This window comes from Neurospora hispaniola (assembly GCF_033458365.1).
Source record: "Neurospora hispaniola strain FGSC 10403 chromosome Unknown B0T23scaffold_10, whole genome shotgun sequence".
Classification (NCBI taxonomy): Eukaryota; Fungi; Ascomycota; class Sordariomycetes; order Sordariales; family Sordariaceae; genus Neurospora; species Neurospora hispaniola.
Window position 1 is genome coordinate 1,280,246 of NW_026944415.1, and position 26,011 is coordinate 1,306,256.

General features: G+C 53.6%; 9 protein-coding genes across 9 annotated transcripts; 2 read left to right on the forward strand and 7 right to left on the reverse strand.

The window, feature by feature from the left end:
- Positions 1-141: 141 nt before the first annotated feature.
- On the reverse strand, positions 142-1,608 carry B0T23DRAFT_433052 (tetrahydroxynaphthalene reductase, variant; the record flags this gene model as incomplete). The annotated part of the gene is made up of 3 exons (XM_062840410.1): positions 142-407; positions 468-938; positions 1,350-1,608. 3 exons carry the CDS (start codon positions 1,606-1,608, stop codon positions 142-144), a joined length of 996 nt encoding a protein of 331 aa, XP_062688370.1.
- Positions 1,609-4,146: 2,538 nt separating this feature from the next.
- On the forward strand, positions 4,147-6,038 carry B0T23DRAFT_367577 (uncharacterized protein; the record flags this gene model as incomplete). The annotated part of the gene is made up of 4 exons (XM_062836425.1): positions 4,147-4,237; positions 4,299-5,476; positions 5,509-5,636; positions 5,945-6,038. 4 exons carry the CDS (start codon positions 4,147-4,149, stop codon positions 6,036-6,038), a joined length of 1,491 nt encoding a protein of 496 aa, XP_062688371.1.
- On the reverse strand, positions 5,895-8,014 carry B0T23DRAFT_48266 (luciferase-like domain-containing protein). Its single transcript, XM_062841337.1, has 3 exons — positions 7,476-8,014; positions 7,064-7,422; positions 5,895-7,001 (listed from the first exon to the last, which is right to left on the reverse strand). Exons 1-3 carry the CDS (start codon positions 7,523-7,525, stop codon positions 6,244-6,246), a joined length of 1,167 nt encoding a protein of 388 aa, XP_062688372.1. The 5' UTR covers positions 7,526-8,014; the 3' UTR covers positions 5,895-6,243.
- A 764-nt stretch (positions 8,015-8,778) lies between these two features.
- On the forward strand, positions 8,779-10,229 carry B0T23DRAFT_326846 (acyl-CoA dehydrogenase/oxidase; the record flags this gene model as incomplete). Its single annotated transcript, XM_062835575.1, has 2 exons — positions 8,779-9,092; positions 9,179-10,229. The coding sequence occupies 2 exons, from the start codon at positions 8,779-8,781 to the stop codon at positions 10,227-10,229; spliced, it is 1,365 nt and encodes a 454-aa protein (XP_062688373.1).
- A 291-nt stretch (positions 10,230-10,520) lies between these two features.
- Positions 10,521-11,525, reverse strand: B0T23DRAFT_400045 (uncharacterized protein; the record flags this gene model as incomplete). The annotated part of the gene is made up of 1 exon (XM_062838464.1): positions 10,521-11,525. The coding sequence occupies one exon, from the start codon at positions 11,523-11,525 to the stop codon at positions 10,521-10,523; it is 1,005 nt and encodes a 334-aa protein (XP_062688374.1).
- A 504-nt stretch (positions 11,526-12,029) lies between these two features.
- Positions 12,030-15,405, reverse strand: B0T23DRAFT_326782 (SIT4 phosphatase-associated protein-domain-containing protein; the record flags this gene model as incomplete). Its single annotated transcript, XM_062835571.1, has 2 exons — positions 12,030-14,678; positions 14,737-15,405. 2 exons carry the CDS (start codon positions 15,403-15,405, stop codon positions 12,030-12,032), a joined length of 3,318 nt encoding a protein of 1,105 aa, XP_062688375.1.
- Positions 15,406-17,740: 2,335 nt separating this feature from the next.
- On the reverse strand, positions 17,741-18,546 carry B0T23DRAFT_400047 (uncharacterized protein; the record flags this gene model as incomplete). Its single annotated transcript, XM_062838465.1, has 3 exons — positions 17,741-17,876; positions 17,971-18,329; positions 18,433-18,546. The coding sequence occupies 3 exons, from the start codon at positions 18,544-18,546 to the stop codon at positions 17,741-17,743; spliced, it is 609 nt and encodes a 202-aa protein (XP_062688376.1).
- Positions 18,547-19,951: 1,405 nt separating this feature from the next.
- B0T23DRAFT_436487 (uncharacterized protein) lies at positions 19,952-21,653 on the reverse strand (the record flags this gene model as incomplete). The annotated part of the gene is made up of 3 exons (XM_062840578.1): positions 19,952-20,621; positions 21,031-21,403; positions 21,492-21,653. The coding sequence occupies 3 exons, from the start codon at positions 21,651-21,653 to the stop codon at positions 20,170-20,172; spliced, it is 987 nt and encodes a 328-aa protein (XP_062688377.1). The 3' UTR covers positions 19,952-20,169.
- A 954-nt stretch (positions 21,654-22,607) lies between these two features.
- Positions 22,608-24,262, reverse strand: B0T23DRAFT_48391 (uncharacterized protein). The gene has a single exon (XM_062841338.1). The coding sequence runs from the start codon at positions 24,042-24,044 to the stop codon at positions 22,887-22,889; it is 1,158 nt and encodes a 385-aa protein (XP_062688378.1). The 5' UTR covers positions 24,045-24,262; the 3' UTR covers positions 22,608-22,886.
- Between the last annotated feature and the right edge of the window lie 1,749 nt (positions 24,263-26,011).

Consider the following 26,011-nt stretch of genomic DNA (forward strand, 5'->3'; position numbering starts at 1 on the left):
TCGAGTATGAATTTGCTAACCATGTATGCTACACTCTCGACCCTTGATCATCTACCGTGCTTCCACCTCCCATCTATCCTCATTTCTCCTAGTTACTGATACATCCAGACGTGGTTGTACTACAGTGTCTGACTCACTCCCTTACATGCAGGCGCCACCATCAACACCGATAACCTTACCATTGATCCACTCGCCATCCTGGGAAGCTAAGAAGCAGGCAACACGAGCAATGTCGATGGGGAGACCCACGCGGTGAAGAGGCGACCACCCAGCGGCATACTCGTCTACACCCTCGTTGTCGAGCTTGTCGCCGCCGGGGATGTACTCCCTGCACACGGCGTGGTACATGTCCGTCTTGATACCGCCAGGAGCGACGGCGTTGACGGTAATCTTCTTGTCTCCAAAGTCTTTCAGTGTGTCTTGTGATTAGCATTTATCCCCAAGAAGAATCCATGACAGCCACCTACCGATAGCCATGCAGCGGACAAAAGTCTCAATGGCCCCCTTGCTAGCAGAATAAACAGTGTGCTTGGGCACGGCCTTGGCCTGGCCGGTGATGGATCCCATGAGGATCAAGCGGCCGCCAACCTCAAGGTTGTTGTAGGCCTCGCGCGCAACAAAGAACTGGCCACGGGTGTTGATGTTGAAGACGCGGTCGTACTCCTCCGGGGTGACATCCTTGATGTGACCGAACGAGACAACACCCGAATTGGAGCACACAATGTCGAGCTTGCCGAACCTCTGCTTGGCCTCGCGGAAGAGCCTCTCAATCTGGCTGACATCGCTGACGTTGGCCTTGATGGCGACCGCGTCGGAGCCGCTCTTCTTGATGGCCTGCACAACCTCGTTGGCCGAGATGTCGCTGTTGGCGTAGTTGACTACCACCTTGGCTCCACGACGTCCAAGCTCGAGCGCCATTTCCCTCCCGATACCGCGGCCTGGAATCCTCAAGGGATGATTTTGTCAGTCTCTTTGGCCCTCTACGGTGATGGTGGTGCATGACAGGCATGTTGTGTGGTGCAACTGCACAGTCCTGACTGAACCAATGACGACTCGTTGCGCAGCACACCCTGCAGTGGGAGTTGTTTTCGATGTCTGAGGGGTAGAATGTCTTTGTGTTCCAAACTGAAAGGGATTGAGATGTGGTGATTAAATGGATTGGGGGAAAAGGGCGTCGCCGGAGCTGAACATGGGGAAATCGGACTTGGGGTTGGGGTAAAGCTGCCGTCCCGTCCGGGTACGCGAGCTCCCTTCCACCCACCTCTTGTCGCTCACTCTTTGCCCCTTGCAGCATTGCTTGGCACGACTTCACAACACAACGATGACAATAACAAAAAAGGAACACGTACCGGCACCGGTTACAAGCGCTACCTTGCCACCAAGCTGGGCAGACTGGATGCCGAGGGGGCCGGGGATCTGGTCATACTTGCTAGTACCGGACGGGGCTGTTACACCGGGCATGTTGGCGGCTGGATCTGGAGTGGCTTGGATACTGGAAGTAGTCGTGCTTGAGCTGTTAGAGGCGACTCGTACTTTCTTCTCTGTGGTGCTGGCTTTGTTAGACGAGAAATGGGACAGGAGACGGGCGAGAAAAGCAGGGAGGGCCATTGAAGCAGCAAACTGGGTGGGACAGGTTGCCTACTGACAGTCGGTTGATGTCGTCTTTGGGTGGAATGGGGAGATTGGCTGGCAGAAGATTTCTTGAGTACGGCTCCTGGGGGCACAGGACATTCTTATATGCCCGGTTATCCCTAGTCAACAATGTAGGACCAAGTATCTGCCGACTTGTATGTGTCCCAGGCCAAGTCTCAGGGCAAAGTGGTGATGACCTTGGCGGTTCCCGGACTGCGTTGGAGGAATGCCGGATGGTGCAGTCACTACGCGCGAAGGAGCGCAAAACACCGCATTGGGGCGTCAGGCGAGACCGACCATATGGTACTTTTTGTCCATTGAAACACAGACGCATCGTGAGATGGCAAAGTCTCGGTTGCCCTTGGTATTGGTGGAGAGCCAGGGAAGAGTTGCCGAACTTGGGGGAGACATCGATGGATGACAGCTGACACAAGCACTCATCGGTAGATGCCCAGCGTTTCCTGTTCCATCCCTTCCACGGCAAGTTCATGCCCTTGTTGTGTTAGTGTTAGTGCGAAGCAGGTAGTCACGACTACATCACTAACATCCCGCAGCCCTGGAACAGCGTCCAAAGAATCCTTCATTCCAGGGGCTCTTGCCCTGAATTCCCACGCTTCCTTCTAGGTACCTACCTCGGCGACTTTCACGAGACCTATCGTCACGTCCAACACCATGGACACCGCCGTCGACGTGCTTCATGTGAAGTTCGGATGCACTTCCAGAGCACTGGTAACTGCGGTATTTTTGGCAGGAGACCCTGAAATAGCTTCTCGGTATCAGCTCTTGCATGAGGCAAGCACTCCGACACCTGCATTGCACAGGCAACCTCACTCAGGTCATGTTTACACTGCCGCACGTCCCTGGTTCTCCATGATCCATGGCACCTTAACTGCACGCTGCGCTTGTTAGTTCACATCATCAGAAGGGAGTCAAACCACGTCTGATTGAGTGACCCTCGTTCGGTACGAGCATCGAGTGCAATCATCATATGGCATCCATTGGAACCACTCTCGCAAGGCCGGAAATGGCGACCTACCATACCAATCCGCCACAGCCAGCTCGTCCCGAGTTCCCCGCACCGCCTGGTCGCTTGCGGGAACCGAAGCCCACACCGGACATCCGAGCCGGAGTCCAGCACCTGCCCGGCTGTCCGTCACGGCGTCACCCACAAATACCAAGGACAGGCTGGGTGGACTTATTAAAAGAGGTAAGAGAAATATCAAGAGAAACAACTGGATTGCAAAAAGAAGTGAAAAAGTAAAGTCAGAACAAAAAACACATACAACACCAGGGATTCGCTGGTCGTCACCGACCCAACTACTAGTCTGGCCCTCACTGGCTTATCTATGGGAGAGCGGACGGGATCCCGAGTTTTCCAGTGGGTATGGTCGTATGTGCTTGTCACAGTCCGATAATTTCATCAAGTAGCCCACTCATGGGAGCCGTGGGAGGCAGTGATGCTAAGCTTCCAAGCTCGGCATCTTGAACACTGGTGACACTCGCGATTTCCAAGGTCCGCGACGCAATGTGCTGAGAGAAGTTTATGTCCAGTCGAGGTCCGGAGGTCCCTGTAACTGGTCGTCTCTCAGTTCTTACGGCGAATGTGGTTTTGGATGGAGACCAAGGCATCTGTCAAGGACAAGGCAAACAAGACGGGAAGGGTAGGATAATGGGGTTGCGATTGGCGTGTATCTATGCGAATGCCGAAAAGAAAGAAAAACAAGCAAGAGAATTATTGACATAAACAATGAGATGTCCGTGGAAAATGAAAGGTTTGCGGCTGGATGAGAAGGTATAAAAATGACACAAGAAAAAAAAAAGAAAAAAAAAAAAAAAAAAAGGAGGCGGATGCAAAGTTGATACGTGGCCGCCCGGCCGCAAACTCGTGTCAGTCACGGCGATGCTCTTGCCAAAATCCTCTCTGAGCCGGATGGCAGCGTAGGCACCACTGGCGCCGGCGCCAACAATAGGCGACATCAACGTCGACCGTGTGCTGAGCCGTTCTCGCGGGCAGTGCCTGGGAGGGAGTGTCAATGATTATGTAAGAACCAGATGCTGGTCTAGACCTCGGTCTTTTCTTTTCAAAGCCCGGGGTAATTAGCGTGCTAAGCTTTCAGCCGCCTGGTGCAAACACTCTCACACTATTGAATTCTTTAATCCGGCTATCGATAGGCTTTCGTAGTTCCGCGAATGGTAGCCCTTGTCGAACACTGTTTGTGTGGGTTTTCTACCGGTTAGCAAATTATCGTCCATTTCCGGGACCCAGCATGGGCTTCAAAATGGTCGAGGCTTGCGAGGATGTAGAGAGCTGAGGTAAAATGATAGCGCCTCGAATAGCCAAAATCGCACGATGGACAGCGTCAGAGAGAGAAAAGATCGAGAATGGCAGAATACCTACAAAAGGGAGATGAATCCCACTTGGTCAAGTCCTGTCTGTGTCGGGCTCGGTAACGGTCAGCAGAGTAGTTCCTCATCTCACCCTCGTCACTCTTTTGAATTATCACCATCATCACGATGAAGACCTTGGGACTTTTCGCTCTCTCGGGCGCTGCCCTCTTGCAAGGCGTTTCCGCTGCTTGTTGTCGCAGTAATAAGTGCTTGAAAGGTACATGCTCTCCCTTCCATTTCCCTTGCGAGTCCGAATCTCGTCTAACCATCATCCTTAGCGGTTGCCCTCGCCGACACCGGACTCGCCGATTGCTCAGCAAACCTCGGCACCGTCACCGTGACTTCCACCGCAGCCGCAACTACCTCCACCCAAACGGTAACTACCACGGTGGACCAAGTCACCGAGTTTACTTCCACAACTCTCGATCTCTTCACCGAAACTACCACGGAGACCGCATTGACAGAGACCCTCTTCTACACGGAAACGGTCACATCCACCGGACCGGTCCAGACGGACACGGTTACGCGCACCTTGACCCAAACCCTCACCACCACCTCAACTGAGCTGGCCCCCGGTGTCACCTCAACTGCAACATACTATCTCGCCGAGCCGACCGTCTTCAAAGTCAAAGCCCGTCGGACGGTTGTTGCTGCTCCCTCTACCCTGCCTGAGTATGCGTCAGCCGACTGTGCCGACTGGACCAAGTATGTCAAGGCATGCAAGTGCGTGGGTGTCGAGTTGGCCACCGTGACGGCAACCGTCTCTGCTGCCGTCGAGACCGAAATTGTGACGGTGACGGTTCCCGGTGAGGAGGTGACAGTTACTGTCCCCATGACTGTTTCCAGCACCCAGACCGCCATTGTATCGGCAACCGCCACCGACGCAAGCACCGTGACCGAGACCGTCACCGATGTGCCCGACAGCGTCACCATCACCGAGACCGTCTCCGCCACCTCCACCGTCACCGTGACCACCACATCGACGCCCAGCACCGTTGTTCCGCTCACTTGCCAGCCTACAGGCTACAACTTCCTGGTTTCCACGCCGTATACTTCTGCGACGTCGGGGGTGAAGAGCTTGTGGCTATGGGGGGTTTCAAACCAGGTCCTCTGGGTAGGCTACGGCGGCACTGGAGTCCCCTCGCAGCTGGCGGCTAGCTGGACTCTGGACAGCAACGGTTCTGTCCAATGGCGCGGCACTAATAGCATCCTGTATGTCTCGACCGGTAGTTCGGCTGCCTCGGTGCAGGTCAAGCTGGGCGACAGGAACTCTGTTGACGCCGGCGTCGCGGCCGGTTCGATGGCGAGGATCAAGGGCTGCGTCGACGCAAACACTGGGCAAATTACCGTTTCGGCGGATGGACGACACAACCTCGTGCAGTGCGGTTCTGGAATATTTATCTCCAGCGGCAACGGGTCCGATGCGGGAAGCAGTTGCGTCCAGGCTACTCCCACGGTTTATAAGGCTTAAATGTATTTATTCAGCAGCTTTCAGAGACCTGGACTGTCTGCCAGACGACATCTCTGGACCTGACGTCGACTTCTGGGTCTGCCTGTCTAACCAGTCTGGTTTCCGGTCGGTGTCCGGCATGGAGAGATGGACGGGTGTCGCCCCGGTGAGGCTACTCTAGCTCATCAGGTCTGCAAGCCCGACTGTCTGGTCAGAATGGCGGGGAACTGACGAGTATCACGGGGTCAATTATCCTGGACTTTGGTCCATTCCAAATCCCTTCTGGCTTGTGTTGGTTAGCTATGGACAGCTGCTTGTCTTGTTTTCTTTGGTCACTTACATAATCTAATGCCAACTCTTATCAGCTCTTATTTCCGTTGGAAGAAAATAAGACACCTGATTTCATAAGCAGTGTACTGCCCGAAAGAGTGGATGAGAACGAATGCAAGGGATTGATGAATTGAATGGTCCAAGGAAGAAAAGGGGAAATCCCAAGGTGCGCCGCCTCCTTTACATCAATTACCCCATACGTACCTTATCGATAAATATTTCTTTATCGATAAGATGACTGTACCTCCCGTCACTGCCCACCTATTGAACCTGCATGTTTTCTTGCATGCTCTGGCGCTTTTCAACTCCATCCCATTTTGCACTTGCACAGTGCTGAATCGCAGTTTTTGTCCCTTTCCTTTAATTCTTGTCATGCAAAGAGGCGGGATCACCGTTGTGGCACGACGTGGTCCCTTGATGGTCCGACCATATCCCTCCTCTCTTTACTTCCTATAAACATCGCCAGTCCTCTCAATCTCAAACACTTCGTCCTTTCCCCTCCCTTGCTTCTCAAGCTCTCTCACAAGGGGTATAACATTTTTGCCAAACGCCTCGACCTCCTCCTCATAGTCAAGGAAGCCAGTCAACACCAGGTTGACGCCCAAGCTCTTGAGCAAAACAATCCGCTCAGCCACCTGCTCCTTGGTGCCGATCAGCTTAGTCTTGAACCCATCATTGTACTGCACCAGGTCGTTGAACGTGCTAGTCGCCCACATGCCCTGCTTGTTGCTCGAGCTGGCTCCCGCGTTCTGGACCTCCTTCTTGAAGGCCTCCACAGCCTCGACGTCGGCTTTGCCCTGAATTTCTTGAAGAGTGCGGATGGCCTCCTCCTCGGTGTCGCGGACAATGACGAAGGCGTTGACGGCGAACTTGACAACATTCTCGCGGCCGAACTTCTTGGCGCGCTTCTTTACGTCTGCGATCTGCGTCTGGAAACCCTCAAGGTCCATGCCGTTCATAAAGTACCAGTCGGAAACCTCGGCGCCATTGTTTTTGGCATCGTCCGAGTTGCCGCCCTGAAAGATCTCCGGGTGCGGGCTGGCGATGGGTTTGGGGCTGAGCTTGTAGTTGCGGAACCGATAGAAGTCGCCGGCGAAGGTGAAGCCCTCGTCTTCCGGGGCAGTCCAGATGCCACGCAGACACTTCATGAACTCGTAGGAGCGGCGGTAGCGCTCGGCGTGGTCGAGCCACCATTCACCGACTGTGGTGTACCATGTGTTATTCTTGTCTTTACCACTTAAGCTTGTATGGGCTTTCACTTACTAGCATGGAATTCGCTCTTATTCCATCCCGAAACAATGTTCACAGCAATACGTCCATCGGTGTAGTTGTCAATGCTAGCCACTTGCTTGGCCACGACAGCAGGATTCCAGGGACCCGGAAGGATAGCGGCAATGACCTTGAGCTTCTCGGTGTGGTGAAGGAGAGCCTGTGAGAACGAGACAGACTCGTGCTGGGACGCGGCACTGTACGAGGCAGTGAAGCGGATCTGAGTGAGAGCGTACTCGAAGCCAACGGATTCGGCGGTACGGGCATAGCGGACGTTGGACTTGAGGTCCCAGCCGGTGTTCTGGGGGATCTTGGAGACTACGAGACCGCCAGAGACGTTGGGGACCCAGTAGCTGCTTTCAGCTTAGTACCGGCCGGAATACGGAGGAATGAGAAGGTGACTTACGCAAAGAGGAGCCTGTGAGGGTCGCTGTTGAGTGTGCTGGCGTCGACCATGATGTCTGTTTGGGCGTACTTGGCATGAGTACCTATATGCTTTGTCTTGGGAAGCTGAACTCAATATGTTTCATGATCTTTGTCCTTTGAGAAGTGCCGCTCAGGGGCTAAAAACATCTGCTTGAAAAGGGAAAGGGTCTTGGCTAAAAGGGTGAGGCTCGATATTCTCCATCTCCGCTCAACTGGCGTACACATAGCCGGCGTCTTGTAGTTACACCACACCACTTCTGAATTTGTTCCGATCATCATCTTGTGTGCGAAGTCGCTTTTTGGGACTCGAGCTGCCGTCGGTCGGTTCTCACAATATTGCGACCAGATGACGCCATGTGAGTCGCAACCCATCTCATCACGAAATGATGGGCTTGGCGCGGGGAAAGGTGGAGTTGGACGATCGGTTGGTGTTGTCGCGGGTTGTGGTTGCGGTTTCGGGGCGTGTGAAAGGCGCCAAAAGCTGCAATTTTGGTGATAGAGAAATCTATTGTAGGAAAGGACTCGGCGTGTCGAGATGTAGACAGTTAACCGGGTCTGATTTCGATAGGTCCCAAATGGGTTACCGCGAGAAACATCTTGTTCCCAACTTGGTTTGAAAGGGAGCATTGGCAAGATGCTGTCATCCGTCGGACTGATTGCACAATACTGACCTGCATCTGGTGAGGAAACACTCACCAATGACAAGGCTCTAGAAGCCGATGTCGCCGAAAGAGTGCTAATACGGTATTGGCAAGATGCTATCATCCGTCGGACTGATTGCACAATACTGACCTGCATCTGGTGAGGAAACAGTCACCAATGACAAGGCTCTAAAAGCCGATGTCGCCGAAAGAGTGCTAATACGGTAAGATCAAAGACTTAGTGTAGCAATGACCTGCGATAAGCCTAGGCCTTAAATCCCTGGGATCCGAAAGCGGTGACATTTTCGTACCGAAAACCCAAGAGCAAAGACGAGATCTCGAGATTTAGCTTCTCCCGAGGACATGGGATGCTGAGCTTCCTCCTTGCTTGCGAAATGTTGATGTCTGAGTGCGCAATCCTGAGAAAGGAAGATCACTGGGGGAAGGAAGGAACATGTGATGGCTGCCAGCCAAACTTCTTGAGCGTCAAAAACAAGATAAACCTTATAACGAAGGCAAACCGCCATCTCAGCCATTGTCGTCGTAGACTTGTGACACTCACATCCTGTTCATTGCCAAAATCTTGTCTGGTACCCCCTTTAACTTGCCCCATCTCACAACCATAACAATATCATCAACACCATGGCTTCCTCCCAAAACAACCAGGACACCGTCCATCCAAGCAGCGACCCGTCCATCTACCATGAATACGAGTCCAAATGGTCAACGCTCCCCTCAGACTCGACTGGTTGGATCCAACGCGCAAAAGATGTGGCCGCAGTTCTTGCCCCCGACGCCGCCGCCCGTGAGAAAGCCAACAGGACTCCCCGTGCCGAAGTGGCTCTCCTCAAACACTCCGGCCTACTCAAGATCCTTGGTCCAAAGGAGTACGGCGGCGGTGAACAGCCATGGAGCGTGGCTTACCAGGCAATTCGGGAAGTCGCCAAGGGTGATGGGTGAGTAGAATGCCCCGAGTTCACCACCTTACCACCATCAACAGCAGCCATTGAGGGCTATGCTGACAGACTGACACCTCAAAAAGCTCAATCGGCATGCTGCTAGGCTATCACCTCCTCTGGGCCTTTTCCTCTTCCATCCTCGGCACCCCCTCCCAAATCACCAAATGGACTGCACTCATCACCTCACAAAACCTCTTCGTCGGCGGTGCCGTCAACCCGCGCGACAGCGACCTCGTCATCACCGCCGACCCGAACCACTCGGCCAACATCATCTTCAACGGCTCCAAACACTTCACCACCGGCGCGGCCGTCTCGGACCTGATCGTGCTTGAAGGCTCCCTCTCTTCCTCCTCTTTCCCCGAGTCTGGCGGCGCACACATCTTCGCCTACGTACCCACCACCGACCCCGGCATCACCTTCTCCTTCAACTGGGACGCCATCGGTCTCCGGCTGACCGAATCGGGCTCAGCGCAGATCTCCAACGTTGTCGTCTCCTGGGAGGACGCGTTGGGCTGGGATGCTTCCACCAAACAACCCCTGCAAGACATCCTAGGCGTCCCCTTTGCCACTTTGTTGCTTCCCACTATCCAACTGGTCTTCACCAACTTCTACCTCGGCATCGCGCTCGCGGCTTTGGACCTAGCAGCTGCTTACACGCGCAAGAGCACACGGCCGTGGCCTTACCTTTCAGGCGGCGAGCGCGAAACCGTTGCTCCCGCCGAAAAGGCCACAGATGAGTTTTATATTTTGTCCACGTACGGTACGCACCACGCCCACTTGTTTGCGGCTACGGCGCTGGTTGATCGGGCCAATGAGCGGATTTCTGGTCTTTTTGCTGCTTATGCTGGTAATCATACCAGAGATAACCGGGGGGAGGTGACGGCGCTGCAAAGGGGTGAGATAAGCGAGCTGATTGCGGCTGCAAAGATTGTGGTGACGGATGTCGGCCTTAAGGTGACAAGTGATGTATTTGAGGTGACAGGGTCAAGGGCGACGGCGAGTAAGGTCGGCTTGGATCGATTCTGGCGGGACTTGAGGACGCATACGCTGCATGATCCGATCGCGTATAAGCGGAGGGAGGTGGGAAGATGGGTGTTGTTGGGGGAGATTCCGACGCCTACTTGGTATACGTGAGTTCTCGGCCGACGCGAGTCATTGGAGGAAGAAATATTGGAAGAAGGACGATATGACGGCAAAGAGAGAACCCTAGCGACTGCAAAGAAGTTGCTTCGGTGGGTCTGAATGCTAGAAATACAAACTGAAAAACAAGTAAGGAATCCGGCACCGGTTTACCTCCACCCGCCCATCGTCATCGTTCCGATCATGACAGTGACCGTCTTGTGTGTATCTGTATCTCATCTACCTCTACCACCTACCAACAATAACCAAACGACATGTGTATCATCTCCAGGGGTATGGTGTTAATCAGCGTGCTCCGGTAGGCCTGCTGACAAAGATTTCCTCCGCCTCGTCGTCATCCGGATCCTCAATACTTGTCCTCCTCTTCGCCTCAACCGCGCGGTTGATTTTCTTGCCGTCCTCGCCGATAACCAGATCCTCCATTACAGCATCCAGTTCCTCGGGCTCCTCTGTGATAGGAACACCGCTTCTAGGGCTAGCATTTTCCTTCTGCCTTTCTGAGCCCTGTTCGCCCGTCGAAGACGTCGGAACCTCCCTCTCATCCTTCTTGCCAAATCCAGGAGTAGAGAAAGGCCACAGATTACCAAACGGACTACCGCTTTTGCTCGGATGGACTGGGAGCGGCTTGACCAGGATCTTCTCCCGCGCAGGGTCGATGCCAGAGACCGTACGGCCCGAAGTGGGAGACTGTTCCGAATCTTGGGCGTTGCCTTCAACCTCAGGCATGGCAAAGTCTCCAAACTCTTCGTCGTCGATATCATCCACCACGTCACCTCCGTCAGCCCCATCATCAGATTCGCTGTCACGCCCATCCCCGAATCGTTCTGCATCCTGACTATCCCCCCTGCTCTTGTTCTTCTGTCCACCGGGAACCATCCCGCGCCACCAGGACCCACGATTCCACGTACTACCTCCCAAGCCGTTATGGGCTGTGTTATCCAGCTCCCCATCATCGCTGCCAGACCCATTGCCATCGTTGTCCTCATCCTCGTCCTCCTCTTCATCCTCAAAGGGATTCCGGAGGCGATCGCTGGCTGACTCATCTGGGAGGCTGAATGTACCAGAACCGGTGGAATTGTCGGCTTGAGCCGAGCCGCCCTCTTGCCCGCCGTTCGCTGCAGCTTCAGCGTTACGCTTGTTCATAGCTAGCCTGGCAGCAAGTTGGAGACGCGCACGAGAAGGAGGAATGTTAAGCGGGGGAGGTGGTGGTGGGGGCGGTGGAATCGAAGGTGGATTCATCGAGTTTGAGAGGTTGGCGTTCAGAGGATCGGTGTAAGCACGGAACTGCATGCTGAATTAGCATATTGTTCGCATCTGGAAAAGAAACAAACAAAGGGAAACGGTTAGTGGAATGTGAATCAAGAAAACGTGAGCAGAATCAGGCAGGCATGGCGACTGGCAACTGCGTAGTAACACGGATAAAGGGTCAGGAGACAGAGATCATGCCATCGTGCGAAATATAAGTGATATGCAACGATAGAAGGAACCATGGAAAGCATAAGGGGGTCTTCTTGGCGTTGCGGCACCCTTGGTGTCAGAAAAGAACCGACCACGGCCCCGAGGAAGGGAACCTGATCACGAGTATCCACTGGAGTGAGGAGAAGGAGGAAAATGCGAGGAAAACATGTCCGAAGTTGCTAGCCCACTATGTCCTTGGCGCCCTTTAATCATACAACACCCTCAACCAGAAGAATAACCCTGACAGCTCGGACGTCGTGAAGCAGATGCAGAGCAATGATTGTTGCCCGAGTCTCGCGTCAGAGGGTTCAGAGATTGGGGATCGAACCCTCATAATCATATTTGGTCGGTGTCCTCTGTTCGAGAAGGGGACGGAGGAGGAAAGTGGATCATCCGGTTGATTTGAGACAGGAAGTGATTGAGCTCGAGTGCGTCGGTAGGACTTGGTTCTGGCCTCGTCCATTGGCCTTCAAAGTCGTCATAGAGTGGAGCGTCGATCTCATCAACTCCCCATGCAGGCTCGATAGGGTTCTCCTGGGTGGAAAATTGCGGTCTCACTGGTGATAGTGCTTCGGAGGATCGAACTGGCGGTGGCGAGTTTGTCTGGGTAGGGGGTCGCTGTGCGAACGTTTCCGCTTTCCGAGCAAGGGCTGGAGAGCAGCCATCAAAGTCGGCAAGACCTTCTTCGAAGTCCTCATGGTCCAATCCATAGCTGCTTGGGTCGTCTTCGTAGTCTTGTTCCTCGAAGGGCTCGTTGTGTTCGACATCGACTTCGAAATCAACATCCTTAACATGGTGGGCCTCGGCAAGCTCCTCCCCGTCGACGAAGGAGCCGTGGTCGCGTTTGCTCGGTATCAGGGGCTCACTTGAGCCCAGGGGGAACATGTCATGGGGTGGGAGAAGAGATGAGACATAATCAGAATAACCAACCTCATTGTTAACATCCTCCTCGTTGTCCTGTTCCTCGTCCTCGTCCTCATCGCTCGAACTACCAAACCCGCTCATAAGAGTACCGGCGCTGATGGCAAACGGCCCGATTCCATTTCCACCCGAACTGTCCGCAACATCCTGTCCTCCATTCAACCCTGCCTCAGCAAGGGCGTTGGAACCGCCACTCAGACCAAGAGATCCAAGAGCGGAGAGTCCTACGCCAGACATCCCGGAGCCAGAACGGCCCATCAGACTCTCTGGTCGTACACCCCCAAGCACGGCATTATCGCGTGTTCGCGTAGCGCTAAGCGGGCCTTCCACGTATTCGATCCAATCCCGCGCCATGACCTTCTCCAAAATGCTTTCTGTGAGAACTTCGGTTTCGTGGCGCTCAGTAAACTTGACCACCTCTTCAGCAATGAGCGTCAAGTGCCCCATGTATCCCATACGGGTCTTTCTCTCGTTCTCAGATTTCTCGCTGGCGAGCTGTCCACCAATGATTTGGTTGGTGATGTCGGCCGTCTCAAAGAGGCTGATAGCCAGCTTATGGTTATAGCTGTCCTTCATAGGGCCGTTGAACACTTGCTGCACAATGTCGTAAACCACGTTGTGCAGGAAGTTGTTCCACGGATAAGAGAAGAAGAAGCTCAAAATCGTGGGGACAACCTTGTATTCGACAAACTGCATTTTAAGGTAGTCGCCAACAACAGGCTCATGCTTCTTGTCGGCCTGAGAAGCGTCGTGGGCGATGGTGGCATCGGGGTCACTTTGTTCTCCACCGGTAGACATCTGACTGGTCTCCGCCTGCTCCTCCTTTGATATAGCGTCCTGGCTAGGCTCCGAGAGGTCTGTTGTTCGGGCGGATGTCGAAAAGAGCGGCGCAGGAGTATCGTCCGGGTAGGGAGACATCTCTTCTGGGGCTACGGGCTTGTCCGAGCCGCCGCGAAGTTGCAATTGAGCATCCTCGGACGGCTTAAGGTCCGGATCACTTCCTTCTTTGTTGGCGGTGGTTTCCTCTGTCTTGTTGCCATCATCGTTTTGCCCTTCAGAAGCAGACGCTGTCCTGATTGGCACGGATGCCTTCTTGGTAGGGGACAGAGGCGCCACCACCAGGTTCGGATCGTCGAACTTGATGGGTGCTGTATCCTCCATGGGATTATGGTGGTCGCGAACACGCAGCCTTGGAGAGCTCAGCGGCTCGTCAACAAAATCATCCTCGTCCTTATCCAGGAATGACGATGTCGGGCCTGGCAATGAACCTTCGGAAAGCTCCTCGATGCCGTGCGTGATGTCTTCGTCGGTGGTATGGGTGACCTCCTCAAAGCCATCGTCATCTACCGATGTATTGGTGACCCCCAGCTTTCTGCCGGTATCCGCTGGGGAAGAGTGCGCCGCGCGCATTGTGATATCTTCCGCCGCGGATGGAGGTTCCTGCTCCCGAACAGGCACAAGCCGGCCTTGCGTGCGCAGCAACTGTCGCTGAGCATCACGCTGCGCAATGACTTCTTCGGCGCCTACCTCATTCAGCAAGCCCATGTTGCTGCAGTGGAGCAACTCAGCCATCAGCTCACATGTTTTGAACCTGTCGAAGCCCAGCGGCTCGATATGATCACCAAACGTGGAAGTGAAACGTTCTTTTTGCGCCGGGGCGTTCATGATGAGCCTCATAAAATCCGGAATATGGTCGGCAAACATGCGAAGCAAGGTTCCAAGGTAGATCGGGTCGCGGGCCGAGGGGGTCGAGTTGGGCTCGGTTGCCTCTGGGTCGTAATCGGAGTTGTTCTTTCTAATGACTTCGATGACAATACCCACACCACACGTGAGGGGGTTGCCGCCACCAAGCATGTAATTGATCAACTGCTCCACGCAGGGTCTTGAGACAAGTTGTCGTGTGAGCTCGTTCGGTCCTATGCAGGTCTGTTCATTTTGCGAGGCATTGGCGGAGACAGTAATGATGGCCTTGATGAAATCGGCGGCGGATGTCTGGGTTGCCCAGCCATGTTCTGGGCCGAGGAAAGAAAGCAGAGAGGGCATCACATCCTGGGTATAGAGCCACTGAACGAGACAATAGTTAGTACAAGAAAGATCCTAATGCAGAAATTGATCCACCTACCTCGACTATACCATGCCCAGCCTCGGTTCTTTCCAAGCTGATGATTCTCAGCAGCAAATCCATAACCATGGGGCAGTCGACGTGCTTGAGCATATCGGGAACCGCGTTATCGAGAGACTTGAGAAGATCGATCATTTCTTCGGTCTTCCTGTCGAACAAGGACTCATTGACCTTGGTGAAGTAACTGGCCTGGAGGGGGTCGAGCGGGGCAGGGCGCTTCAGGAATTGCCAGAACTCGCGCAGCAGGTCTTTGCTTTCCATAAGAGCCTCGAATATTGACCAATTGTCCGACGACAGAATCTCGGCCGCGACGAAAGCATAGCGGTTCCGTTTCTTTTCGACGGCGCTGTCATCATTGCTCGCATCGGTGGCCCGCGATGAGGCGCGGGGTCGAGTGAAGGGTAGGGAGATACCCCTCTGGTTTTCGTCTTCCGCGTCGTCCTCGTTTTCAGCAGCCGCCACGGGCTCCAGCTTGGGCGCGACAACGTATTCTAGCAACCTCTTGAGGACATCCTGATCGCGGAGATACTCGACCAGCTTCGCATTGTGTTGCTTGAGCTCCTGGATCAAGTCGCTCTCATCGAGAAGCTCTTCAAGGGCAAAGTCGCCGCGGTCGAGGATGTTCTCTATTGTGCTGGCAACAGCGTAGCCGCCGAACCGCCAGAACATGTTGGGCGAATGTTATGAGTACGTTGTGGCGCCAGCGGTGAGGGGCACTGACACCGGACACGATTGGGGTAGCTGTTTTGACAATTGTATGCAAGTTCGGGGGGGCGGGCATGCGGCGGGGTTGAAAAGCAAGTGGGATGCAAATTGCGGATTGACCGGATTATGTGGCCGTCCTGGTCGAATGTGGTCTAGCCTAGCTCGGATTTTTCGTCTAATGGCGTTGGTCTGGGGAGAAAGTATCGAATTGGGTTATGAGCTTGTTAATCGGTCGGACATAGGGTATCTCAAGGTTTAAAACTGCAATGAGGAGTAGACGGCGTTAGCTTGTGTAGCGAGGCCAGGACAGTAAAGGTCCAAGGTAGACGATGATTAGTAGCGATGAGGTAAGATGGGCGCCGAGCATTGCCCCAATCTGGCCAGACCTGGAAGGGGAGCAGGTTCACGAGGAGGAGGACAACTAAGGCAAAAAATAGGGTTCGCTGGCGACGGCAAGTAGGATTCGGCAGCCTTGAGGATAGGGGCAGCACAAAGTCTCTGGAGGGACTGGAACTGAAGAGAAGCTGATACAGATGCAGGGGGGCACGTGAAATGACTGGCTGGGACCATGTTTGGCGCCCAGGATCGAAGGGTAGAAGCACCTTCTCCAAACCATTTGCTGCTGAGTTTCGAGGCGTGCAGAAAGGAGCAGCTTGCATTTCCCAGCTGAACCGAACCGCAAGCGCAACACGTATGCGCACAGAGGAAGTACCAGGTAGATAAGGCAGTTGCTATAAGATGCTGTTGTTGTTGTTGTTGTTGTTGTTGTCGTCGTCGTTGTCTTTGTTGATGGGGATATGGTGATGGTGGTGATGAGGGGCGATGATGGTCGACGACCTGGTGGTTGTGATGATTGATGACGGGGGGGGGGGCAGGGACGGAGGGCAGGACGGGGGGCACGGGGCAGCAACAACAATCCATCCCACACAAGGACGGGACGGGAGGGCAGGGCAGAGGAGGGGAACCAAGGGAAGTGGAAGCTGTGCTAACTGCAACCTGCGACGAGCCCTGGCTGCCTCCACCTCTGCACTAGTGGTGGCTCCCTGCCCTGCGTCGCGGATGGGGGAGGGCGACGGCGGGCACAGCACTGGATTGGGGACTGGACTGCAGTGGCCCGGACTCGGAGGGGCCTGGCCAGAGAAGGGGGCTTTCGTCGAGGACGGAGCCGGAGGGCGAGGAGGGGTCCCGTAGGTAAGGTATGAAGGGGAGGGGGGAAGGGGGCCTGAAAGGCCAGACAGAGAAAGCACGTACAGAAATTGAAGTTTTTCAAGTTGGTTGTTGAAGGGAGACAATCAAATCGCAGTACGACCGTGACCTGACTACCAACCCGGGTTGAGAATTAAGGAAGGGCGTTGCCGGCATCAAGAATCGACTGAGCGACGGGCCAGAAGCAATCGAGACGCACGCGTGGGCAAGTTGGGTTGTTGAAGGATTTGGGCCGGGCAGATTCAGCCGAGATGGAGATGCAGATTCCAGATTCCAGATTTGTTGATGTCTCCGTCCGAGTCAAAATTGGAGGAATGGAGTGGGCAATGCACTGGGCTTGGTCACGCTTGATTACGTCTCGCCTTCTCCACAACACCGGGGATGGGAGCTGCTCATTGGTTGATTGTGATGGAGTTGGGCGCTTGGGCCAGCCTTGGTCCGCGCTTTTTATCGACAGTGAGGACGCCGATGCCGTGTCTGAGTAACCGTTCTTATCGCATACAAAAACATGCCGCTTAACTTCACGTCATGTCGAGATAGATCTTCCTTGTGACAATGCTGTTGATTATTTTCAGCTCTTGGACAGCAGTAATAGGGACATTTCAATTCACAGCTCATGCCGTATTTGGCCAAGGTCAGTTATGTACAAACATGAAGCCGTCTTGTCTCTGCCCTCGAGATCATCCGTGATCCTCCTCCCTTGCTGTCAACCCCTTCACCAGGTCTCAAGGCAAGCCAGGCATAAGCCACCAGCGATCCCAACATCCATCCAATCCTCGGTCCTCCCCGTGTTGTTGAAGGCAATCTGTCGCGCCGCCCATTCGCCACGTTTTTTACCCCTGGCTCAGCACGTGTCGACCACAGATGGCATGCCACTGGCAGCCGCCAGCCCCCAGCTCTCGAAGCGCCAATAACAAAGGGATGGAACCTAACAAATTCCCCGTTATCTTATCTTGCCCGCGAGTTAGGTACCCGACAACGGATCACTCGCACAATAGACCCCCTCTTTGTGGAATTCCACCCATGAAAGAGATTTGGCAAGGTAGTTGAAGGGTCAAATATCTTATTATACATCTTGTTTCTTACTTTTGGTTCAGAAATATCGGTTCGTGATGGACTCGTCGATGACCGGGTACGACTGACTGGAAGCTGAGACAAGAGCCAAGTGATATCCCGGAATGACAATCAGGGCAAATATTGTGGGTGATCCTCCAAGTGTTTCAAAAATACTGGGCGATTACTGGAGGCACGAATCAACAAAAGAAAGGAAGAGCTCATACACGGCCATCCGAAACTATCACAAGAGAATATTGTGAAACTGACGCAAAAGTGCGTGGGATTGCGATAAACACAACTGCAAAGATGTCAAACATGGCCAACGGCTCGGCAACCTCCATTGCGGTACCGGAAACTGATGCTCTGGCATGTCCTCGGAGAGCCGCTCCCGCGCAAAGTGGAATTCCACAGGCAAGGATGCGGCCGCCCTCGGAGTACCGGACTGTGCCAGTGTGGACAATTATGTCTCCAGGATGACTTGGCAGATAAGAGAGGCACTTCTTTACGTGGTAGCGTCCGGTGTCCTCAAAGCGATGGGGAATAGTTGATGTCAGGTTTGTGGCTGACTTCAAGTCGAGGTCGCTGCACATAACAATTCCATTGCAGTGCAGTGAATATTGAGAGCGCTAGACACCAGAAAATTGAACATCCAGATTGCAAATTTGGCTGGGGGGGAAGAAAGTATGGCGTAGTCCACATAGGTGATTGGTGCCAGTGTGGAGTTCTTACACGGGCAGTATACTCACGCAATGTGGAGAGGTTCTCGACCACGGAGGGGAGGGACCCAACACGACTTTCACAAGAGGAGGAAAGATGAAGAAGCCGCTCATTTTCTTGTGCCATGGTGATGCAAAGTGATTCACATGACTGACTTTGAGTCGTCTTCAAAATATATATGCTCAGGATGAGGCGAAACGAGGAGATCTCCTCACTTCCGCTTGACAATGTCTTCCAACCGCATTTCAGTCAAGCTTTGTTTGGGTAGTGGAGCGAGTTTCCCGGCCAATGTATAAGCCGAAATTACTCACCATGAAACACACGCGACGAAGAGCGCTGGTTAATGGGTTGGACTATTTTTATTGGGCTACGGTCAGTCCAGGCAGACCTTAGGCACGAGTGACCTCCCTAATGGTAACCTCCGACATGTCAAAGACAGTAGAGTGTGCGGCCGTGTGGCAGTAATGACTGGGATCGGCATATCTGTCCATGGAAGCCAGCCAGAGCCTCTCCCTGGCAATCTCTGGAGCGAGCACACAGGCGTGAATGAAGGTGGCGTAGCAAAACCGGTGATAGGCGATGGCACTGAAGCGCGGGTCGGCGTCAAAGTGTTAGGTGTCGCATTTGATAGAGGGGCATAATATTAAGTAGTGTGGGTGTGCTAGATACACCACATGCTGTTCACGGTGGTGTTTCGAAAGTCAGATGCGTAACCAGAGTGCGAGGTACAAGAGCTACATAAGGACGAAACACGCAACAAGAGTTTATGTGGCCAACGTAGCGAAGCTGGTCTTTGAAGCCGCATCAAACCAACATGCGCTCGGTGAGGCTCTCACCAGCCGTCACTGGTGAGTTCAAGTTGACGAAACAAGCCCCACGACATGGTGTGACCCGCATGGCTTTCGCACAGTTTGCGTCTGGATCATAGAAATTGGGTAGGCAGAAGACGGGGGATTGTAATGCTCCTGCATAGCGTCACGGCGCGAGGCTCAATGTCTCGCCTTCGATCCGTAGCGGCGATTAGAGAGCACGCGAGCATTTGATTGAGGATCGAGTTTGTGAGACGTCGGGAGTGACGATCAAAGAGACATCACAAAGGGATACTGGAAGAGTCGCGCGAGGGGACTCGTAGGAAACAGCCATTGGCAGGGCTATTGGAAGATACATTTGTCGAGTTGTGGGATGGGATGTCGGAAACGTGGTTCCAACGCCGTCCACTTTGAGCGCCCGGTGAGATAGGATGATGGCAAATGCATAAAAGACGAACAAACCCTATAGTTGGTATATTCAATCAGTTGGATATCGAAGATCGAAACAGGGGATTCTGAATCAGGTTTTGAAGTAAACAAAGGAACCACAGGTAGGATTGGTCACGACTGTCCGAAGTAGTGTACCGCGTTCCCTGCGCACACCAGGGCAGATTTGGAGGTGAGAATTCCAGACAAGGTGATCAGTGGTAAATTACGCAACGTACATACATGTATGTATGTACAATGTACTGGCTGTAACATCCACGGAGTGGACATCAAGTGATAGGGCTGCATGGGCGGGCCACCCCGCTGGGCTGCTGTGCGGAGCGCGTGAATTCCCCGCAATTCAGGCACAACTAGATTGTAATGTAACATTGACGACCTCCTTCAGTCCTCGACAAAACAATGATTTGCATTTCAATCAAAGCTCTTATGGCAGTCATCATCAAGCATATCATTCTACCAACTCCCACCTTTGCCAAAGCAGATTTCCAACTGCTCACACATTCGACGGTGGCGGCGGTGACCAGGCTCGGCATCCCAGCTCCTGTTCGGAACCATCTGTTCGATGTCTTCCAACTGAAACTTCCCTCGTCAGCATGATTCCCGACTCTCTCCACGCTCCCGGCATCTTTGGAGCTTCACGCAGAAATTGCTCCAGAGACACTGTACTAGATCTGACGCCACCATTGGCTTTTGCTTTCAGTTGACGCCGGGCAAGGGGCATTTCGTCGTCAGCATTATTGACATCCCTCCGGACCATTGTTGACTCGGACGTGGCCGGCTGTGTACTTCGGGTCCCATTAGCCTGGCTTGTGGTGTTTCCTGCGGATCGTGCTTGTTTCCTCCTGAAGTAGTCTTGGACCGCCAAGCGGCCAAATGGAATAGAAACGGCGATGATGGCGACTGCTAGCTCGGCAGATTCCCATATGACTAGATCTGCTGCCGCGTCTGGCTCACAACGACAAATTAGTTATGCTCACTGATTCCGACAAAGAAAAACAAGGCAAACTGACAGGTAAAATCATTCTCCAGGTCCGAAGCTTTGATGTATGTCGTCTTGATGGCCGCAACGATGCCGGTCCTAGGCATCATCGTCTTATTAGCACAACGATAAGTACCAATGCATGACCAATATTCCCGTCCAGGAAAGAGACCTACAGAAGCCCCAAACTCAGAACAAACCCAAGCACGATCTTTTCAATCTTCTTCACCTGCAGGTGCCAAATGATGCACCAAGGAAGTACCACCAAAGCAAAATCCGTCACTGCTGACCACGCTAGTAACCACCCAGTCAGTCCGTCAGTCAATCAGTGACTTCTTTTTTTTTTTTTTCTCCCCATCCAAATAGACAACTCACCTCCCGAAAAAGACCAATACCGACAAAGCACAATAATATCCCAACAATTCCCCTCCACCATCGGATTCCACCTCTTTTGCACAGGCGTGCACGAGACAAAGATGAAGATGCCCGACAACAGCTTGGTCACCAGCACCGAAGCGGCCACAAACACCAATGCCCATCTCTGCCATTTCCTTCGGGCGATGTTGTACAGCGTCAGGCAGATGGACGTCTTGGCCAGGGCGATGCCAAAGAACACAAAAGCGCCGCCGATGAAGACGATCCTGGCTGCCGTTATGGCTTCTGTGACACGAGGGATGGTCCAAATGTGCTGACCGAAGCCGTGGCGGGTGGCTACGGCGGTGCAGATGGCGGCGGCGGTGAGGATGAGCTATTATTCGTAGAGGTAAGTGTGCTAGAAAGGAAACTGGGTGCCATGGTATTTGGGGGTAGGAGATGGATGTCGATGACGAACGTACATAGGAGATACCCAGAAGGAGGTCGTCAACACCTAGCTGCTTGGCGTAGCGGTGCTTGCAGTAGTATCTGAATCCCAGAGTTAAGCCGGCTAGGGAAGCCAGTAAGGTAAAGACGATGATCAGGCGGGTGACCGCCGAGTTGGACTCGGTCGGTAAAGTCATTTTGGTGAGTGTCTCTGTTGGGTTCTGGTGGTCGAAATGGAGGCCATTCCTGTTGAAGGTAGGTAGACGGGAGGAGTACGAAGCAGATAGCTTGACGACGACCAACTGGGAAGCAAAAAGGTAGAAAGACCTAGGTGCTATGGGTCTAACTAGGATTCATCAAAGACAACGCGGGCCTCTTCTTTCCATGGCTGGACTGTGATTAGTCTCTTCAGTAATGAATGAATCACAGTACTGATCCCTTGAACCTCTTCCTATAAGACGTTCAGTCACCTCCATGTCCCAGCCATACCACCTAGCTTTGTTCTTTGGTGAAATTATACCCCGTCAGATTCCATTCTAAACCACGACGCCGTTGGGGGCAGCGGGAGAAAAGGTGATAGAAGAAAGAAACGACGGGTTACGTTTGGACTTTAACACGGGTTATCCCGCCTGCCACGTTGATATTCCAGGGTAGTTCCATTGTGACCGTTCATTGTCCAAAAAGCAAACAATAACCGTTGATCAAATAATGATGCATCGGTCCTCAGAGTTACGGTTATGGGTAACGGGACAGCGCAAACGAAGGGATGAGCAAGTGCGGACGGGCATGTGCCGGTTTGTACAACATGGAGACAGACGGAATGGCGATTGAGGTCCGAATCGGCATTTCGGGTCAAAGGAGCGGTGATGCATGACAACCGCTTGCGCTGCTTCGTGGATTGGCTTTTGCACACCACAACTTCACGAACGATGAACAATCCGGAAGTAACATCCCTCGTTCTGCAAGTAGCTCTTCCTGACCAAAGGGGCGTCCGTCATTCCGCGTGGAACTACCTCTAGCTGACCATTGCCGGGGGTTTACTTCCAAACTTCTGGTCTGACTTGCTGCTCGGTGGTCGGCGCTGTGTCCTTCTGCTCATTACCTCTTGGTGCTCCTTGGCTAGGTGTCCTGAATTCATTTTTAGGGTTCAGTCAGTCGGATGGTGTTCGAGTGGTGTGGTGTGCTGCACCAATTCTCAATGAAACGAACGATCTTGGTTGATGCATCTTAGTACTAAGTAGAGCATAGGTCCCATTCGATGAGGGAAAAAGCATCGAGGTTTGATTTCTGGTCAGCTCTCCCACGCAGTATTTTGCCATCCATCTATTTCTTCACTGCTATGCATCTTAGGAAAATGAAAGCGTGGATCGTAGCCAATGCATCCAAATATTCTAAATTTTTTTTACCTCCTTTTCAAAGTAGACAGACGCTTACTGCGACAGATCGTCACCCCAGACCTGCTTCGCAATCTCAACCTCGAGGCGCACCTTGGCCCACTGCTCCTCCACTGTCAAATCGTTTCCTTCCTTGGTCGAGCTGAAACCGCACTGGTGCGACAAGCACAGCTGATCCAGGCCCCTAGGGCAGTATCCCGCGGCCTCCTTCAACCTCTCGATCATGGCCTCCTTGTCGTCCAGCTCGGCCTTCTTGCTCGACATGACGCCCAATACCACAATCTTGTCCTCGGGCAGGTGACGGAGCGGAGAGAAATCGCCGGAACGCGCGTCGTCGAACTCGAGGAAGTACACATCGACATTGAGGCCCTTGAAGAGGGTCTCAGCCACGGGCTCGTAGCCACCCTGGGCAAACCATTGCGAGCGGAAGTTGCCGCGGCACAGGTGGATGCCGATGGTCATGTCCTTGGGCCTCTTGCTGATGGAGGCGTTGATGATGTCGACGCACTGCTGGGTCAGCTCAGCGGGCGTCTTGCCGTGGCGCTGCGCGGCCTCCTTGCTCATGCCCTCGTCACAGAGGTAGGCCAGGTTGGTGTCGTCCAGCTGGACGAAACGGCAGCCGGCGGCGTACAGGTCGTCGAGCTCGGCCTGGTAGGCCTTGGCGATGTCGTCAAAGAGCGGCTCGAGGGTGGGATAGGCGTCGGCGTCGATGGCGTCGCGGCCGCCGCGGAAGTACACCATGGTCGGGCTGGGAATGCACACCTTGGCGGTGACGGTCTGGCTGGCGCCTGAGGAGGCCTTGACCGCCTCCACCTGCTTGTTCACGTAGTTGAAGTCGTCGACCTGGATGGGGTTCGGGTGGCCCAGCTTTCCGACAACAACAAGTCGGGGAGGAGTCATGCCGTGCGACGTGACGTTGGTAGACGTGACATGGCCGCGCTTCTCGACACCGGCCAGATGCTGCAGGAAGTCAATGTGGAACCACGCGCGGCGGTATTCACCGTCGGTCACGGACTGGAGGCCGTTCTCGATCTGTTCCCGGACGACAGTAGCAATGTGCTCGTCCTCAACCTTGCGCAGGTCCTCGGCGGTAGCGGCCTGGCTCTCGACCTTTTCACGGGTCTCGAGGATGGCCTTGGGGCGAAGGAAGGACCCGACGTGGTCCGCGCGGTAGACTCCAGCAGGAAGAGGCATGGTTAATTTCTGTGTGTTGGTGTGGTGTCGACACGAAATAGAAGAGGGTGGGAGCTGCTGAAAGGGAGGGCGGCAGGCAGGGCGGCTCTTTTGCTATATACCACTCGGCTGCCTAGCGCCCTACCGACATCCAGTCATCCCCGATCCACCTGTCGTGTCATTTTGGCGAGCAATATGGGTCCAGCCTGCGGGAAGAGGCTCATGTTGACGGATCTCGGGGCGCGATCATCCAGATTGGGAGGGTCCTGAGGCGAGCGCCGGGGGTGTCGGTGGTGGAATGGACACCGAGATTGGCATTGCCGCTGTGCGGGGTAGGAGGCGATGGTGTTTTGCTGGACGCTGCCGGGGTCGTGGGCATGGGGGGAGGTTTTCCGGGGGAATGATAACCCCCAGCTTCTCGAGGGCCCCATCAAACCCCTTCGGCGGCTCGTGATGTCATGTGTGGGCAAGTGGAGGCCGTTCTGGCGATGAAGCTGACTGCCGAAGAAAAAAGCTGTGGACGGGAAGCGGAAAGTCGGGAGACTAGACCACCAGCCCACATCAGCGCACCGGCTTCAGTGGGCACAGTGGAGTCATCATATGTACAAGATAAGGCATTTAGGGCAGTGCAGCCGGGAATAATCAGACTGACGGCATTGCGAGATCGGTAACGAAGGATTCCGTTTCAACACCTTGAATTGGTAAAGGAGAACATCTCAACCACTGCGCGAGAGCTTAATCTTTATATGCTTGATTGCTGGCTGTCCAAATCGGTAGATGTCGTCGTGATTGGAGCCATCACTTTGGTGTTGATGCACGACTGCATTTCTTTTTCTGTTCAGATCCCCGCCCCCGCCCCCACTAGTCCGGGTGAGGTGCCGTGTCGGGCTGTACCAAGTAAGGCGTATCCCACTTTCCGATTTTCGGAAGCCAAAGATTGAAAAAAACCAAAAAAATTGGGGGTCCAGACCTGTGCCTGAATTGTGATGTTGACAGACACCAGGGGCAGCGAATGACCCTGAAGTTCCTCACTTCTGCGCTTCTTCTTTTCGTTGTTTGTTTTCAGTCAGTGCAGTTTTCAGTTCTTGTAGACGCTGCCATCCATTTTCATCACGCCACTCTTACTCGCGGATCGGAACTGAGCCCGTTTTCCGCATCGTGTGTCACCTTTTCTCACCAAATCCAAGTCAGGGACATCAAAGTGGCTCGCCCGCCAGTCAGACGGTCGGTTTCGAAGACCTGACGATTACTGAAATTTCTGATAGACTTCTTTCGAAAAAAAAATAGGAGATGGGTACCACAGGTCTCACCTCCAAGTATGATACTCTTTGAGGAATCAGCATTCCGCTGGGCGTCTGCCTCGGTTTTCTTCCACTGTCTTTCAATTATTTTTTTAATTTCTTTCTTTTTGTTACCGCTTTCAATTCGCGTTCCCGTCATCCTTCGCCTTCACCTTTTTGTCTTACGGTTACACTCCAAGTCAGCCCTCTAGGATTCTCCCCCCTAACACGACGTCTCTCACGTAATTGAACTACATTTGCCCTTTCCTGTGTTTCCATGTTCAGTTGCACCCCCGCCAATTGGTGATTCCCGCCCCCTTTTTTGTTAAGCGCGCACACGTCCGCACTTCCTTTTCAGGCAACTGGCAAAATGCCACGATGCTGGTCTCAGAGCACGCGCAGAGTCTGGCTTCACATGTTTGGGGTCTGGGTTACTCAAAATCTGGTTTCGGTACTCCTGAAACAATCTGAACCAAATTAGCTTAAGAAGCGGTGTGTTTGGGGTTCTTCTATCAAAATCCTCCGATCAGAGCGCAGGCATGCATGTTCGGTGTCTTATTCGACTGCCTCGGTACGACCAGGCAGATTTTTGTGTTTGTTTCTTTTCCTTCCTTTTCGGAGCACAAGGGCAGCGCGTAGTGTACATGTCGGACGGGCGAGAGCCGAGAAGTGAAAGCGAGAAAGGCAATGAATGCAGTGGTCAATCTG

What these genes read in the sequence shown, in the direction of transcription:
- B0T23DRAFT_48266 (XM_062841337.1), bottom strand. Translation starts at nt 7,525, where the DNA reads ATGGTCGACGCCAGCACACTCAACAGCGACCCTCACAGGCTCCTCTTT. An exon ending in CCTCACAGGCTCCTCTTTGC is followed by an intron (nt 7,423 to 7,475) that starts GTAAGTCACCTT and finishes AGCTGAAAGCAG; the next exon opens with CTACTGGGTCCCCAACGTCT. An exon ending in TAAGAGCGAATTCCATGCTA is followed by an intron (nt 7,002 to 7,063) that starts GTAAGTGAAAGC and finishes GGTACACCACAG; the next exon opens with TCGGTGAATGGTGGCTCGAC.
- B0T23DRAFT_48391 (XM_062841338.1), bottom strand. Translation starts at nt 24,044, where the DNA reads ATGCCTCTTCCTGCTGGAGTCTACCGCGCGGACCACGTCGGGTCCTTC.